The sequence below is a fragment of the Myotis myotis genome, unplaced genomic scaffold (genome assembly GCF_014108235.1).
Source record: "Myotis myotis isolate mMyoMyo1 unplaced genomic scaffold, mMyoMyo1.p scaffold_m19_p_9, whole genome shotgun sequence".
NCBI lineage: Eukaryota > Metazoa > Chordata > Mammalia > Chiroptera > Vespertilionidae > Myotis > Myotis myotis.
Genome location: NW_023416401.1, coordinates 40,718,126 through 40,732,772, shown reverse-complemented (window position 1 = coordinate 40,732,772; position 14,647 = coordinate 40,718,126). Strand labels below are relative to the sequence as shown.

The 14,647-nt window shown below is 57.7% G+C and overlaps 1 protein-coding gene across 14 annotated transcripts in view; it reads left to right on the top strand.

Annotated features, from left to right (window-relative positions):
* Window positions 1-14,647, top strand: part of NFATC1 (nuclear factor of activated T cells 1) — a 100,697-nt gene that overhangs the window by 20,129 nt on the left and 65,921 nt on the right. For 13 of the 14 annotated variants that reach the window (XM_036323791.1, XM_036323788.1, XM_036323789.1 and 10 more), the window contains one exon: window positions 6,113-6,272. The exons of the other annotated variant lie outside the window; for it this stretch is intronic. In XM_036323791.1, coding sequence (XP_036179684.1) covers window positions 6,113-6,272 — 160 coding nt within the window. The remainder of the gene's footprint in view (window positions 1-6,112; window positions 6,273-14,647) is intronic. 14 annotated transcript variants of the gene reach the window in all.

The window sequence follows — 14,647 nt, the reverse complement described above, 5'->3', positions numbered from 1 at the left end:
ATGCCTTCTGGAAGCTGGGCTGACCCAGGTGCAAGTTGGCTTTCAGTAAAGAAAGCGATGAGATTTCCTGTGAGTCCAGGCTGCTCTGTGCTCTGGTATGACCTCCGTGGGGGGGGTGGGGGGGGGGCAGACCCACGTCCGTGGTGAGGGCACCATGCAGAGAACGGGGAAGGGCCGACACGGCTGTGTCGGCTGAGTACCACGAGGATGCAGGTGTCGGGCGTCTCTAAGCCGTGACACCTACAAGCTTACCTCTGTGGACCCGGCCCCACCGGCCGATGAGGAGCAGGCTCTGGTCTGTGCAGAGGGGGACGGTCGCACACTCGGGGTCAGGCAGTGGCCAGGCAGTGGCCAGGCAGCATCCCGGGGGTCAGTGTGTGTGGCTCCTTGATCTTTCCGGACGCACGGTTGAAGGCCTGTGGGGTGGACAGCTCAGTTCTCTCCTGGCTGCCCAGGCGCCTGCAGACCCCACGGCTCTCCAGAATCTGAGGTTGCTTCTCAGGCACTGGATGACACGCGGGTGGTTGTACCCTGGGAGGCCCTGCGCAGCACAGAGATGCCCACTTCCCCCCGAAAGTCACGTTCCACAGGTGAGTATGAGGTGTGGGGTGGACACCTGTGCCGATGCCGTTTCCCCGGAGCTCAGGGCTCTGCGTGCGGAAAGTATGGTCTGGGGTCAGAGGACGCCCGCGAGGAGGAGCCAGCGTGAGTCAGAGCTCTCCTGTCGCAGGGCAGGAGCCCAGCAGGCGAGCAGTTAGTGTCCCCAGATTCTGCCTCTGGGAGCCACCCTACCCCCCCGTTGTAGGGAACGTCCCAGGCGATTCGGTGGGAAGAGCCTGGCTTTGTGGGTCAGAGGGGGCGGCTGAGCTGGGTGGTTCGGTGCAGCTCTGCCCACGGGTGCCTTTGGGGACCCAGAGACCCTGCCTCACTGGCCCCCAAACTGTGCTGATCACTTCTTTTAAACGAGAGAGAGAGAAAAGACGAAACGAGAGACAGCGAGCAGCCCCCAGCCGCCGGCCTGAGGACACGTCGAAGGTTTGACACGTCTCCCTCACGCACTGGCTCTCCCCTGGGGCGGGTTTGCGTCCTGCCACGTCGAGTGTGTGGCTTCAGCGACGTTAGCCGTGGCGGCCTCATGAAAAGGCTCTCCGGTTTCCTCCGTGGTGGGACGTGTGGGCTTTAACTCTTAGAAAACTGAGAACGGAGAGGGTTTTACCCAAACGGTTGAAACTGCCTCCCCTCTGGGTTCCTACCACGGAAGGAAACCCTCGCACCCACAGGGGCGATCTGAGACTCTCACTTAGCTCAGCGGGTGGGGCGACCGACGTGACCATGAGTCTCAGACCCGGGGGTGCAGGTGTGTCCAGGTGGGTGCCTCTAGCTCAGACCCGCACGGCTGGTGAGGGCCCGGGGAGGCTGGGTCTTGAAACAGTTTGTTATTGGGGTTACCCAAGGAATACCCTCCACTGCAGAGTTCTCCGGAGTGTGGATTAGCGAAGAGACACCCAGGTCCTGAAGTCCTCTGCCCGGAGGTGGTGGAGATGGAGGACTGAGTCGCGCAGGGATCACTCAGCACACGTCCTTCTCCCGTGCTTAGGGCCGTTCACTCTGTCTTACGGAGGATGTTGAGCTCGTGGTTGTTACAGACGCGTGGCAACTAACTCGGGGTCGGCCGGTCTCAGCTCCCACCGGCCGGTCTCAGCTCCCACTGGCTAGTGTGCCCTGACGTCATTTGGCCTTTTCTCTAAACATTCAGTGTGAGATAAAAGACGGGACTTGTTTTTAGAATTATGGTCCTGTAGCTATCATATTAGGTACTAACAAGTAACTTAAAAGTAACCCCTTGGGGTCGTCAAGCGAGCCGCGTGCTCCTGCCCGGCCCCCCTCTTCACCGCTGCTGACTCACACGGTGCCTTTATGCTTTGCCCCCCACAGTCAGCTGGGATGAGGCCTGACGCTTCCCCAGACCCTTCGGGTTGCCACGTGCCACCTGGCTCCTCGTCTGTCCCGTGTTCCCTGTGTTTTTCTCAAACTGCTGCTGAATCTGGGGAATTGCTGGGATTCTGGCCTCATGTTTGGCCACATGGTGCGTGCCCTTGGGCGGCAGGCCTGTGTCTCTCTCCCTGGTTACTGATGAAACGGCCTGAAGGTGGTTTTCAATTTTAAATCGAGAGGCTCGGTTTGAAGGTCTGGCTTGTGTCCGCGCTCCCACTCAGTCCTGGGATCTCAAGGGAGTGGGAGGTGGGGCTCCTCCAGGGGCCCGAGAGGAGGTGGGACAGCTCGAGAGCCTGAAGCACCATCGTCAGCAGTGAATTGTCCCCAGGCCACCTGGGTTCTGAGTTCTGGGGTACACCGGCAGGTCTCAGTATTTGTTCCCGCAGGTCGGGGGGCGCTGAGCTTCCAGGTGCCCGGTGCGGGTGGAGACACAGGACTGTCGCAGGGAGCGGGGATGCTGAGCTGCATCTGCGGAGACCGTGGGAGTCGGCGATGGGTCTGCACAGAGAAGGGTGTCCTGTGCGCCCCGGGGGCTCCATGAGCAGGGCCTCCCGCGGGTGCTGCTGTGCACCTGGCTGCTCATGAAACCCTCGCACTGCAGACAGGCCAGCTCCCTGGGCGGGCGGGTGGCAGGGCCAGGTGGGAAGAAGCCCTCCCTGTGGGTCCCCACGGCCGACTTCTCAGATGCAGCCGAGGGGGTGGGCAGCGGGGCAGCCGGGGGACGCGTGGCCCCGGTAGTAGAGGCAGACGGAGGAAAACCCTGAGTGACTCTCCCATTTTGGATCACAGTGTGTAGGTGGCTTTGCTCTGTGAACACCGTTTAAAAGAACCCTTCACACTTTTTCTATGTGAAGGAAACGCAAAAGTTCAATAAAAAACGAAAGGCTTTTCTCATGGGAAACGGTGGTCACAGCAACCCCGAGAGCAGGGTGATTCAAACCGGGAGCGCCCGCATCTTTTCCACCTGGGGAGGCCGCGCCCACACACAGCAGACACGGGGAGCTATGACTCGTTTCCCTGTGTTATCACAGGAGGCGTCCCCAGCCAGCGGGCAGGGCTGGCTCCTCACTGGCAGACAGGCCAGCCCAGGCCCGAGACAGGTGAGCCCGTGGGGCCACCCTTCACCTGGCTCCTGCCCCCAAGGGTGTCAGTGATAGCAGCCACGTGATGGCCACAGCAGGAACTCTGCACTGACGGGCGGACCTGGACCGGGCAGCTGGCCAGCCCTCGGGAGGTGGGGATGATGTTAGTAGAACATGCTCTGATTCTCATGCACAGGCCCAACGGTCAGCATTTAAAAACCTTTTGTTTTGCAAGAATTCCAGATTCACACGAAGTGGCAGAGATCCGTGTCCCCTTTAGCCGTGTCCCCTGTAACAACACTGTGGACAGCAGGACCTACGTGGGCACCGTGTGTGTGTGTGTGTGTGTGTGTGTGTGTGTGTGGCCGTGGAGGAGACCAGGGTACAGAGGACGGGCCGTGTCCCAGCTTTTCTTAGAACCTAACCGATCTCCCAGCAGCCGAGCGAGGTGGTGTGACTGTCACCCCCATTTTACAAGGGAGAAAACTGAGCAAGAAGTCAGGAGAGCGGTCGTTCTCCGGAAGCGCCGGTGCTGGGCCTGAGCAGGCTCTCTCTAGAAGAGCAGCCTCGATGGCTCTGCAGGGTCGGCCTACATGGCCTCGGACCTTCCCCTGGACCCGCGCCAGGCCCGGCCCGGCCCAGCTGGCGCCTCTGGGGAGGAATGTGTTTGAGACTTTCCAAGTTAAAGGCGGCTTTAGCCAGCCCTGCGCCCATGACCGTTCCCCGTCGTGTCCTCCACGTGCATGACTCCTGTTGTGTTTATGAATTTGCTCCTCACATGATGCTCACAACACCACGTCCCACTGTTTATGAAATCATTAGGTTTTACCTGACAGATGACCGCAGCAGGCCCCGGAGTGGTGAGCACTGTTTGCCGCAGGTGACTCTACGTCAGACAGTCACCGTCCCTCTGGAGCGTCTTCGCAGACCCCAGAGGGCAGGCCTTTGGGATGGGCCAGGCCTGGAGCTAGGGCCTGGGGCCACGCTGCCTTTAATAAAATGCAGGGTGAGAAATCAGGACGTGTAGAATCTAGAGATTTTCAGCAGTTCCTGCTGGTGGCATGAAAGTATCTACCTTCGTTGTTTTCATTTATTTATTTATTTATTTTTTTAATCCTCACCCCAGGATATTTTTTCTTTTGATTTTTAGAGCGTGTGGAAGAAAGGGAGGACGGGGGAAGAAGGGGCGGGGGGAGGGGGGAGAGAAACATGGATGTGAGAGCCGGGGATTGAACTTGCAACCCAGGCACGTGCCCTTAAACCCAAGACTTTTCGACAGGCAGGCCAATGCTCCAACCACTTAACAACACCAGCCACAGCATGTGTGACTTCTAAAAAATTGAATTAAGCTGAAGGTGACTTGGAAGCACGGACATGTCTGTTGTATTGAGCCAGCAAAGCCCGAGGCTGGGGCTGACGTTCCTGACGGCAGAGCTGGTGCGGGGCTGCGAGGAGGGAAGAGGGGCTGCGAGGAGGGAAGAGGGGCTGCGAGGAGGGAAGAGGGGTGGCCGCGAGTCACCGCATCGCCCAGCTGCCGGCTGGCACTTTTCGCCCGAATCAGAGACACACTCGCATTTATGTGGAGCTGCCAGATTCATGCTGAACATTTCCAGGCAAAAACAGTAATTTTAATCATCTATGATACAGTATTTATTTTGTGAACCATCCTAACTTTAAATTGTGCTCATGGTGTGTGGCTAACTCTCAGCGAGACAAGAGCAAATTATTCGCACAGATTCATTCGGTAACATTCAAGTGCAAAGCGTCTAGAACAGTGGTTCTCAACCTTCCTAATGCTGCGACCTTTTAATACAGTTCCTCATGTTGTGGTGACCCCCAACCATAAAATTATTTTCGTTGCTACTTCATAACTGTAATGTTGCTACTGTTATGAATCGTAATGTAAATATCTGATATGCAGGATGTATTTTCATTGTTACAAATTGAACATAATTAAAGCATAGTGATTAATCACAAAAACAATATGTAATTATATATGTGTTTTCCGATGGTCTCAGGTGACCCCTGTGAAAGGGTCATTCGACCCCCAGAGGGGTCGCGACCCACAGGTTGAGAACCGCTGTTCTAGAAGCTACGCTGCCCTTACCCCACGAGTGAGGAGTTAACTTTCCTCCGTTCCTCCCACCCCCTCACTGTCTCTCACGCTCTTTTTTTTTTTTTTTTTTTTTAAGTTTCTGGGAATCAGATGGAGCTAACTTTTTATTTCTTTTTTTTCTATTTATAGTAAATGATAGTAGTCTTGTTACCTAGGTCAGCAGTTTATACACAGTAACACAACATAGAAACAGCACATTGGCACTCTGGACGGAGGTGCTGTCTTGGGGTCTCGGGGCACTGACGTCTGCCCAGAGTCTGTCTGGGAGCTGTGGGGAGGCCCTCACTGTAAGCAGTCACGACTGCGTCCCCTCCGCGGGCCCCTTCGCTCCTCGTGTGGAAGCCGGTGCTCGGGGGGCTCCTTGCCTCCGGCCGTGGTGCGGGACACAGAGCAGGTGACGCGGGAGGTCACCCGGGAAATGCCCGCCGGGGAGCTCTCCCGCGGTTGCTGTTTCGTGTCACTCAGAGGCGAGCCTGCGTTTCGGTGGTGGTGGCGCCCGTGCCCGGCCCCGTGACTGGCATTTCTCTCATTCTCGCGCTCGCGCGTATTTATCCCACTTCTCTTGGTCAAGTTACAGGATGAATGTCTGCAGAGGTGACTGAGGTGGTGCTGAGGGAGAAGCAGGGTCTGAGCAGGCGTCCCTCTGTGGCTGGGAAAGACGGCCCGTTAGACCTGGAGCCGAGCCACTGGGGAGGTTCGGTCGTCCACACGGGCCTGTCGCGAGGGAGGAAGGTGTTGCGAGGTCCTCCATGGGAAATGTTTCCATCTTGTTCAGGAGCCTCGTTGCGAAGACCCGCCAGGCCCTGGCCACGTGCCCCCAAATGAGCTGCCTGTGTCAGGACGTGACCTCCCCGACGGGGCGCGGGGGCGCCGTGGGGCGCGGTGTGCGCGGGTCTAACGCTCTGCTGTTCTCTTCCAGCCCGTCTCTCCCTGCCCTCGACTGGCAGCTGCCGTCGCACTCGGGGCCCTACGAGCTGAGGATCGAGGTGCAGCCCAAGTCCCACCACAGAGCCCACTACGAGACGGAGGGCAGCCGGGGGGCCGTGAAGGCGTCGGCGGGGGGTCACCCCAGCGTGCAGGTACCGGCGTGCTCACCTGGGCTTCTCGGGTCCATAGGCAACTTTGTGGCAACCGCTAGCATCTCTTCCTTTTCTCTCTTTAAAAATAAGCTATCATCTCCCAACTGGTCCAGCGAAATACTCTGTGTGCCGGGGGAAGGCCTGGCTTCTCCCCGTGCGCTTAGAGACTGAGGGACACTGTGCAGCTCTTTTTGCTGCCGCTGGTGGGTCAGCTGCAGTCACGGTGGGGCAGGGGGCTCTGCCCTTTGGAGGAAATAGGATTTAGGGTTAGAGCTGGTGTCCGGGGAGCACCTTGGTCACCGTGACAGGGACAGGGGTCATCTGCCGCCCTAACCTTGGCCCCCTGCTCTCCCCGGGGAGTGGGTCTGCAGGCCCCGGGGGGCTGTGGGCAGGCATCGGCGTTTCCCGGGGTCTCACGTCACCTAAGAAGCTGTAAGTCCCCTCCCCTCCCCCGCCAGGCTCCTGCTGTGACCATCACGTTGGGGGTGGGCGGGCCTCGCCCCAGAGCTCCAGGCCATGCAGCAATGACAAGAGTGTTTCCCCGAGTCTGTGCCCACCACGGCCGGGCCCGGCCCGCTATCGGGATGATGCCAGTGGGCGCCCGTGTTAGGCTTTATTCACTGAAGTAAGTCAGAGTTTGGGAGGGAGGAGCGCACACAGGCCAACGCGTCGGCCAGCACGACAGTCAGCACCATCGGGCAGGCGCTGGGGGCGGCACTCAGCCCTGCGGGGACGGTAGGTGGCACTTGTGGCCATGCACTTGGCACCGGTTAATACCTGCCTGGTTTGCTGCTCGACTCGGCACAGCCGGTGACATTTTAAGTTGCCGCCTCCGGGGAGAGAAAGGTCAGACACGCCTACGTCCAGCCGAGCGCCACGGCTGCAGGCATTTAGCTCCCTTTCTGGCCACAGTTTTCATGGCCGAACGTGGTTGTGGCTGAACAGGGGAGACGGTCCAGCGGCGAGAAACAAGGAGGGGCATGAGGATAAAGCAGCGAGAACTAAAAGCCCTCCCGCTGCCTGTGAATGCCGGCGAGAGATGCGGGAGATGCGGTGTGGCCGTGGTGCCTCCCTCACTGGCGGCTGAGGACTGTCCAATGGAGGGTGTCCACCTTCACCCCTTAAGTGTCCTGGGCGGTCGGGGTGTCACCATCAGTGTGACAGCTTGGAGCACTGACACCTTTTGAAGGAATTATAAACATTTAAAATAGCCTCAGAACTTAGTTCAAATTACAGGACAGCAAAGTGGGAGGGGCTGGCTCTGTGTTTAACCAGAAGGGACAGCCCCACCCCCATCGGTGCCCGAACACCAGGGTCAGGACGTCTGCCAGCGTCTCCTCGTGAGGAGCTGGTCATTGAGGATTTCTGACCCCTCGGTGCCAGCGTGAGTTTGCGTCTGTGCAAGTGTGGCAAGCGTGAAAAAGGAGGGCGGGGGGTGGGGGGTCCTTTTTCGGTTGGTGGACCACAAGTCAGATAAAAACTGAGTTTGCACACAGCTATAAAGCAAACGAAGAAAAGCTCGCAGCGTGGCTGTGATGGCTCAGTGCCCCCAGCCCTGCCCTGCACAGCACCATGTTGCATGTCCTCCGACACCAGGACCCACACCCGCACCCTCATCTCCTCCAGAAATGGCCACGATCGCAGGGCCTTAGCCCGACGTGATCGGTCGCTGTTCTGATCAGAATGGTGTCACCACGGATCGCGGGAGAGCCACCCAGCGAACCCGGGAGCTCTCGCTGGATAAACACGCTGTCCAGGGACCTCCAGCGGTCAGACCTTCCACATCGCCAAGAGCTTGTCTGGGAAGTAAGCCCGCGATCTTCTGCAGGAGGGGACGCCCAGGTGCCCGAGCAAGGACGCAGCCGTTTCTCCAGCGTCAGTGACGGGGGGGAGCTGTACCCACAGCCCCCCTGCTCTGCATCCGCGACGGCGATGACCTCCTTTCTGGACGGATGAGGGGACAGCGTCGGCCGGTGGGGTGGGGTCGAGGAGTGTGCAGGGCACTTTCCACACTCAGGACGCTTCCTAGACCCTCCAGTCACCGACAGCCTAGGAGGCATCCTGGGGAGTCGGGGGCTGCTCACTCCGCCCCCCCACCCCACCCCAACGACCACAGCACGCGGCACGGCTCTGTGGGTTCAGCAGGCTAGGTCTGGGCCCGGCAGTGGCTCTGGGAAGGGGCGGTTTCTCCACCTTCTCAGGGACAGGAAAGCAGAGGGGTTGTCGCCTGGGTGGATGGCGGGAAGATGCCTTTCCAAGGAGGCGGGCTGGGCCTCTCCTGGTATTTTTACTAATAAACCAGAGAGTTACATTCCTGAGAAGCCTGGAGCTGGTGCCACCACCTTCTTCAGACGAGAACACAGACACTCCCAAGCCCCCGCCGTTCATCTCTTCTCTGTCCTGTTTGCCTGGAGCCCCGCCTCCTGTCATCCTCCGGCCTCTGTCCAGGCCTCCGTCCAGGCCTCCTTCGTCCTTCCTCTCTGTCGTCTGCCTGTGTCCCCAACCCCAGAGCGCTGCTCACATGAGCCCGTGGTGGGTGAGCATCCAGAGAGCCCGCCTGGGGTGTCCTGTGTCCCTGCTCCCGTCGGGGCTCGCGGAGCCACCCAGGGAGGCCACTGCTCTCTGACCGAGGGGTCAAAGGGTGGAGCTCTGTTTACCAAGTCACCAAAATAACTTTCTCGATAGCATCTAGCCCATCACGCAGGAGGCCGGTGTATGAATAATTAATCAGTCATGGAAACATGAAGCACAGCGAAGGCTTTGTCGATTCCTGAACAGCGTTTTAGGTTTGCCGGTCAGTTATGAGTGACCATGTAACCCCTGTCCAGACGGGAAGGAACCGGATCCAGAGCTGGGGGCCGGGTGAGCCTCGCCGGACTCACCCTCATGCTGGGGCTCAGACAGGGTTGCTTGTGCTCTGCGTGGTTCCAAGGGACTCCCCTTAATTAGGGCGCTTGGGGATTAGGCTCAGTGTTGCCTCCATAGACCATGGCAGATACCTTTCTGTCGCACTAGACATGTGGGAGCTGAAACCACGGAATGAACGCAGTTGCTTCTTGTCCGATGGTTAGAATCAGCATCCAGAGTCAGGCTCTTACAGTTTTCGTTTTATGAAGTCTCCCCCCCGGGCTCGTAGGGGTGGCTGAGTGCCCAGCACTGTGAGACTCAGGCCCTGGGGGGCGCGACTCCTGGGACAAACTGTGACTCCTGTTATGCACTGTCCACAGCATGTGTATGTTCCCCACAGCTTCGTTCCACTTTTCATCCAGCCTACAGCCAAGGCAGCACTATTAACGTGGAAAGCCAGGGTTTCACAAAAGCCAGGGAGGTCGCTCTCACTGAAGTAAATCACTATTTCATGGCAAACCCGAGGCCCACCTTGGAGCCAGGCGTCCGAGACCCAGAGCAGCTTCAGTTCTGCTCAGGGCCCTGCATGGGGGCCGGAGGCCGGGCAGTGGCTTTTAATGCAGGCCTGAACCCAGCCAGAACCCGCTCCGCCGGCCTGCAGCCACATGCTGCTGACCTGCCCGGGCGCGGATTAATTTTTCATGGGTCGGCCTCAGCCGCTGGGCATCTGCTCTCTACTCTTTCACGGCATCCGGGCAGGTGGTCGGCCCCTTCCCGGGCTGCCTTGCCCGCGAGCCCGAGGATTGCGCCCTCGTGTGGGGCCTCGTTGTTGCTGTCAGGCGCTCGTGAGGACTTGGCGTGTTCTCTCCTCCCTCCTGCAAAGCCAAGTGGCTGTGAATGTCGAGGAGGAGGCCGGTGACGATAACAAGGAGTGGGGCGAGGGCCGGTGGGCCGTGACCTTCACCCAGAGCCCCGGCTTTCACCCTTGACTACTGCGTTCAGAGGCTGTTCTGTGTGTGAGGGAGGGGCCCCGGGTGGGGGGATGTCACCTCCTGAGTTGCTGTTACATAACTGTCCCTGAGCCGCTGTGGGCTGCGGCGCCCCGAGTGCCGTCGGCCTGGGCCTGCTCCTGGGTCTGCGTCGCTGGGCACGCTATAGCAGTGGCTGGCCACGGCCTCACCTCTCGTCGGGAACACGGGGCCCTTTTCCGGATACAGCACTTTGCTCTGTGTCGGCACAGAGACGGGCACACAACCGCCCCTTGACCAGCCGCCCGGTGGCCGTCCCTCACAGCAGTCGGTGCCAGGGGAGGGGCAGCTGATGGCAGACTGGTGTCCGGCCTGTGGGCCATGGGCATCTGGTCGGCATTGCCTACGGACCAGTGCGGAAGCCCCTGTGAGGTCTCCGGGGCCCAGCACCGGCGCCGGCCGTTGTGCCAGCCCTGCCCTGACTCAGGGATGGCAATCACCAGGCCAGGCATGGCTCCCAGAAGGCTCCCCTGTGTCCACCCTGCACACGGGAGTGGCCCGCCAGCCCTCATCCTGAGCAGTTAATTACAGTCTCGCCCTCCGACGACTCCGGGGGCACAGCTGTCATGACTTCTGACCACACCAGCTTTGCATTTCAGGGCCCCTGGGCCTCCACCCTGCCAGGTCCACCCTCCCGTCCTGCGTGGCCGTTGTCTTCAGGCCCACGTGTGAGCCGGGCAGCTGTGGCATCGGGGGGGGAGTGGCCTTGTGAGGAGGCACCACCTGGCCTCACCCTGCCACAGAGGCCCCTGTGTCCCGAGCATCTGGTCTGGTTCAGTTGCCCCAGGGCCATCCCGCCTGCCGGAGACCTACGGCTTCTTGTTCTTTTATTTTGTGTCTAGAAATTTCCATGTGCCTCAGGGAAAGCTCAGGAAAGTGGGGTCTGAGGAAACACCAGGCATCGGAACGAACCCTCGCTGCCCGCTGACAGCCCGGGAACAGGAATTGGATGGCCTGGGCCCTGGTGGCGACAGCGTGGCCGGGGCCTGAGCCACAGAGCCAGGCGGACATTTCCTCTCAAAATCCCGTCACGGCCTTCCATGTGGAAGCCACATCCCACCCTGGGACACTGGGGTGGAGGCGGAGGGGGCTGGAGTGAGACGGGATGCCCATCCCAGCAGGCAGAAGAGAGGTCTCCACGGGGGGTGGGGGGTGGAGGGGGGTGCCTCCCTGCATCGAGGGGTGGCTGCACGTCTGGGTGTCCGCACACTGCACAGACTGTGCCCACTGTGGAATGAGAAGGAGGACAGACAGTTTTGAGTGCAGGTTGGTGAGGAGAGGCCTGGGAAGCTTCACTCACTGTGGAATGGAGCCGCGTGCGGGGGCAGGAGTTAGAGCCAGGCAGGCATGTGCTTAGGAAGACAGCCAGGGGTGGCCACGCCTGTGGACAGAGGCCCGCGTGCCACCGTCTCTGGCATTTCGGCTTTTCAAATATTTATGCAGATAAACTCCCTGAATGTGGTCCTCACTTATTTTCTGCCTTTTCAGAAAGGTAGAAAAATGTCACACACAAACCTAGGAAACTCTAGGAACGAACTCTTTTTCCTGCAAGGAACATCGTGCGGCCTCTTGGAGCCTCTTTGTTGCCGGAACTGAGTCTGTGACTTGTGTGCAGTTTAAAAACTGGCTGGAAGGCTTTGGTGTCCTGGCGATTTACACCGTCTCGTTTTACGGCATAAACCTGGTTTTGTGAGGGGACACGCGTGGTCTGACTCGGTACTAAAGCAATGTCATCCACAGGGAGGGCTCTCAGAAGTAAGGTAGCACACTTCATGGTGTAAACTCAGTGTGGACATTGGGTCATTGCACACACGTGCACACGTACACACATATGCAACACATGTTTGTACATGCATACACACGTACACGGTGCATACCTATACACATGCACACGCACAACACCGTGAGAGCTGGGCAGAGTGGCCCACCGAGACATGAGTCACTGAGACCAGCGCTGCAGGTGAGTCCTGGCTGGACGTTGCAGGTGCACAGCCAGCTCTGTCCCCGCCCATCCCACGGGAGTTCCGCGTCCTCCCGTCACTCGCTGTCACTGTAGGACGGTTCCCCTGAGCTGACTGGGCTCAGAACCAATTCCTGCATCCTCATACCTGCACATCTGCACACCCTGGCACACGCACACACACACGTACACACATCACACCTGCACACACACCAGCCAGCCTTGTGAGGAAGGGAGTATTGAGGGCCCTTCATCTGGCAGCTTTAACCTGCAGGTCATCATGAACCAGGAGGCTGCGGCCCCTGAAACTCACTTTTACAAATGCAGAGCTCTCGTCCTGCAGTTAAGGTCCTGCCTGCACCACGTCAGCAGGTCCCGGGGAGGCGTGGCCCAGAGGGTGGGGTAAGGTGCCTGGGCTCACGCGTGTTCTCACACAGTTTGGGGGCTTTTCCTGTGACTCCTGGCTCCATTTTGTTGCCAGTTTTATTTCTTATTTCTAGTTTTTCTCTTTCCTTAATAAGGAGGCAAGAAATTGGTGTCTTTACAACTGTCAGCTGTGCTTTGACGACCACATGTCACAACAGCAGGCCCTCCCCTCACCGACACCGGCCCCAGTCTAGCTCATGGCCACCCCTGTCGCTCACTGTCCCAGAACCGGTGCTAGAGACTGTGATTTCCCTCTTCATTATCTGGCAGAGACATGGCGGGAGCCCCTCGGAGCCTCCCTCCCCATGGCCTGTCCCTCGCCACCGCCTTCACCACGAGGCCCTGCCTCCTGTGCCGTTGGCAGCGAGAATCTGGGGGCTGAAAGTGTAATGAATGTGATGATGCTCATACGACAAACAGCCTCTGAGTTAATCCATAGCAGGAACATTTGGGTAAAAAGAAGTGAAACCCTTTCCTAAACTGGATTTTCCTTCCCCGCAGAGTTCCTTTTGGCATCGAGTAAAGACACAAATTTTACATCTGGGTTAAATGCATAATTTCCCTTTGCTCCTGGGCCGACGCTCAATCACTGAGCCACACCGGCCGGGCCATAATTTCCCTTTGAACAGACAAGCTAAGATTTCCTTGCTTAGCTTGTGAGTAAACCAACTAAGAATGGCTAGTTGAAAAGGAACTAATTTCCCTCAACTGCAGGTCATCATGAACCAGGGCCTCAGTCTCCCGTACTGACTTTTTTGTTCACACGATACTGCCTTCCCCTGTGTGTGTGTATGTGCACGTGTGTGTCCTGTGTGTGTGTGTGTGTGTGTGCATGTGTGTGCCTGTGTTGGGGGCATGGGCTTGGGAGCACTGCTTGAATTTCGACATTGAATAAACTTGACCTCAATCTCTCCCCTCACCTGTCATCTCACGTGTAAGTGCTGAGCTAAGCATAGGAGCTAAAAACAAACATTTTTATGTGTAGAAAACTCAGGAGCTCTTACACCTTGAAATGGAATAATGCATTTTGTTTAGCATAGAGAGGTCATTGTTATGACAGATAATTTTATAAATATTATCCTGACAGATACTATAATGTGCCAGAGGCTGAAAACCATGCAGTGCAACATGTGAAGTATATAAATTGCTTTTCTTAAAATGAACTTCATGTTTTAAATAATAGATGTTTACCTTCCAGGTTAAACCCCATATATTCCCATTTTCACTGAAATAGCATGTTTTTAAAAGGCTAGTTATACCCACAGTCCATTGCATTCCACATGCCATCTGATAATCTCCACAGTGGGAGTCCCAGGGGGATTTTAAATTGTCATTTTCAAAACATCTGACCCTAGCCTGGCCGTGTCAGGCCAACGGCACTGCTTCCTGACTCCAAGGAGCTCGCCGGAGCCGCACGAGACGAGGTTTAGGCCGAAGACTCGTTTTCTTGCATTAAGTTTACCACATAGAACAACACAGAATGGCAGAATTTATTTCTTAATCAATCTCTGATTTATTGATTTTTTACAGAGAGGAAGGGAGAGAGATAGAGAGTTAGAAACATCGATCAGCTGCCACCTGCACACTCCCTACGAGGGATGTGCCGGCAACCAAGGTACATGCCCTTGACCGGAATTGAACCTGGGACCCTTGAGTCCGCAGGCTGACGCTCTATCCACTGAGCCAAACCAGTTAGGGCCAGTCTCTGATTTAAATTTAATATTTTCTGATCATAAAATGTAGGTTTGGGTCCAGCGTGGAGTTAGGTTTCTTAGTAAGTTCGCTAACCTGGCAAAGACTGGAGTCGCACTCCCAGAAGGAGGCGGGAAGGCGTGGCCCAGACAGCGGGCCTCGGTCTCCCTACTGACTGCCCACAGTTCCCGCGCAGACACTCCCGTCTGCACCTGGAGAAAGGTCTTCAGTCCACAGGGGACACACGTCACTCCTGCAGGTTAAGAGCCACCTGAGGTGAGTGCCAGGTGCTGGCGGGTTCCCTGTGGAGACCAGGAAGGTCTGCCTTGGTGTTCACCTGCACGCAGCCAGGAGGAGAGTACGTGGACAGAGCCGGCGAGGGAGAGACCACCCCATGCCCCATGCTGAGCACAGCTCTGTTC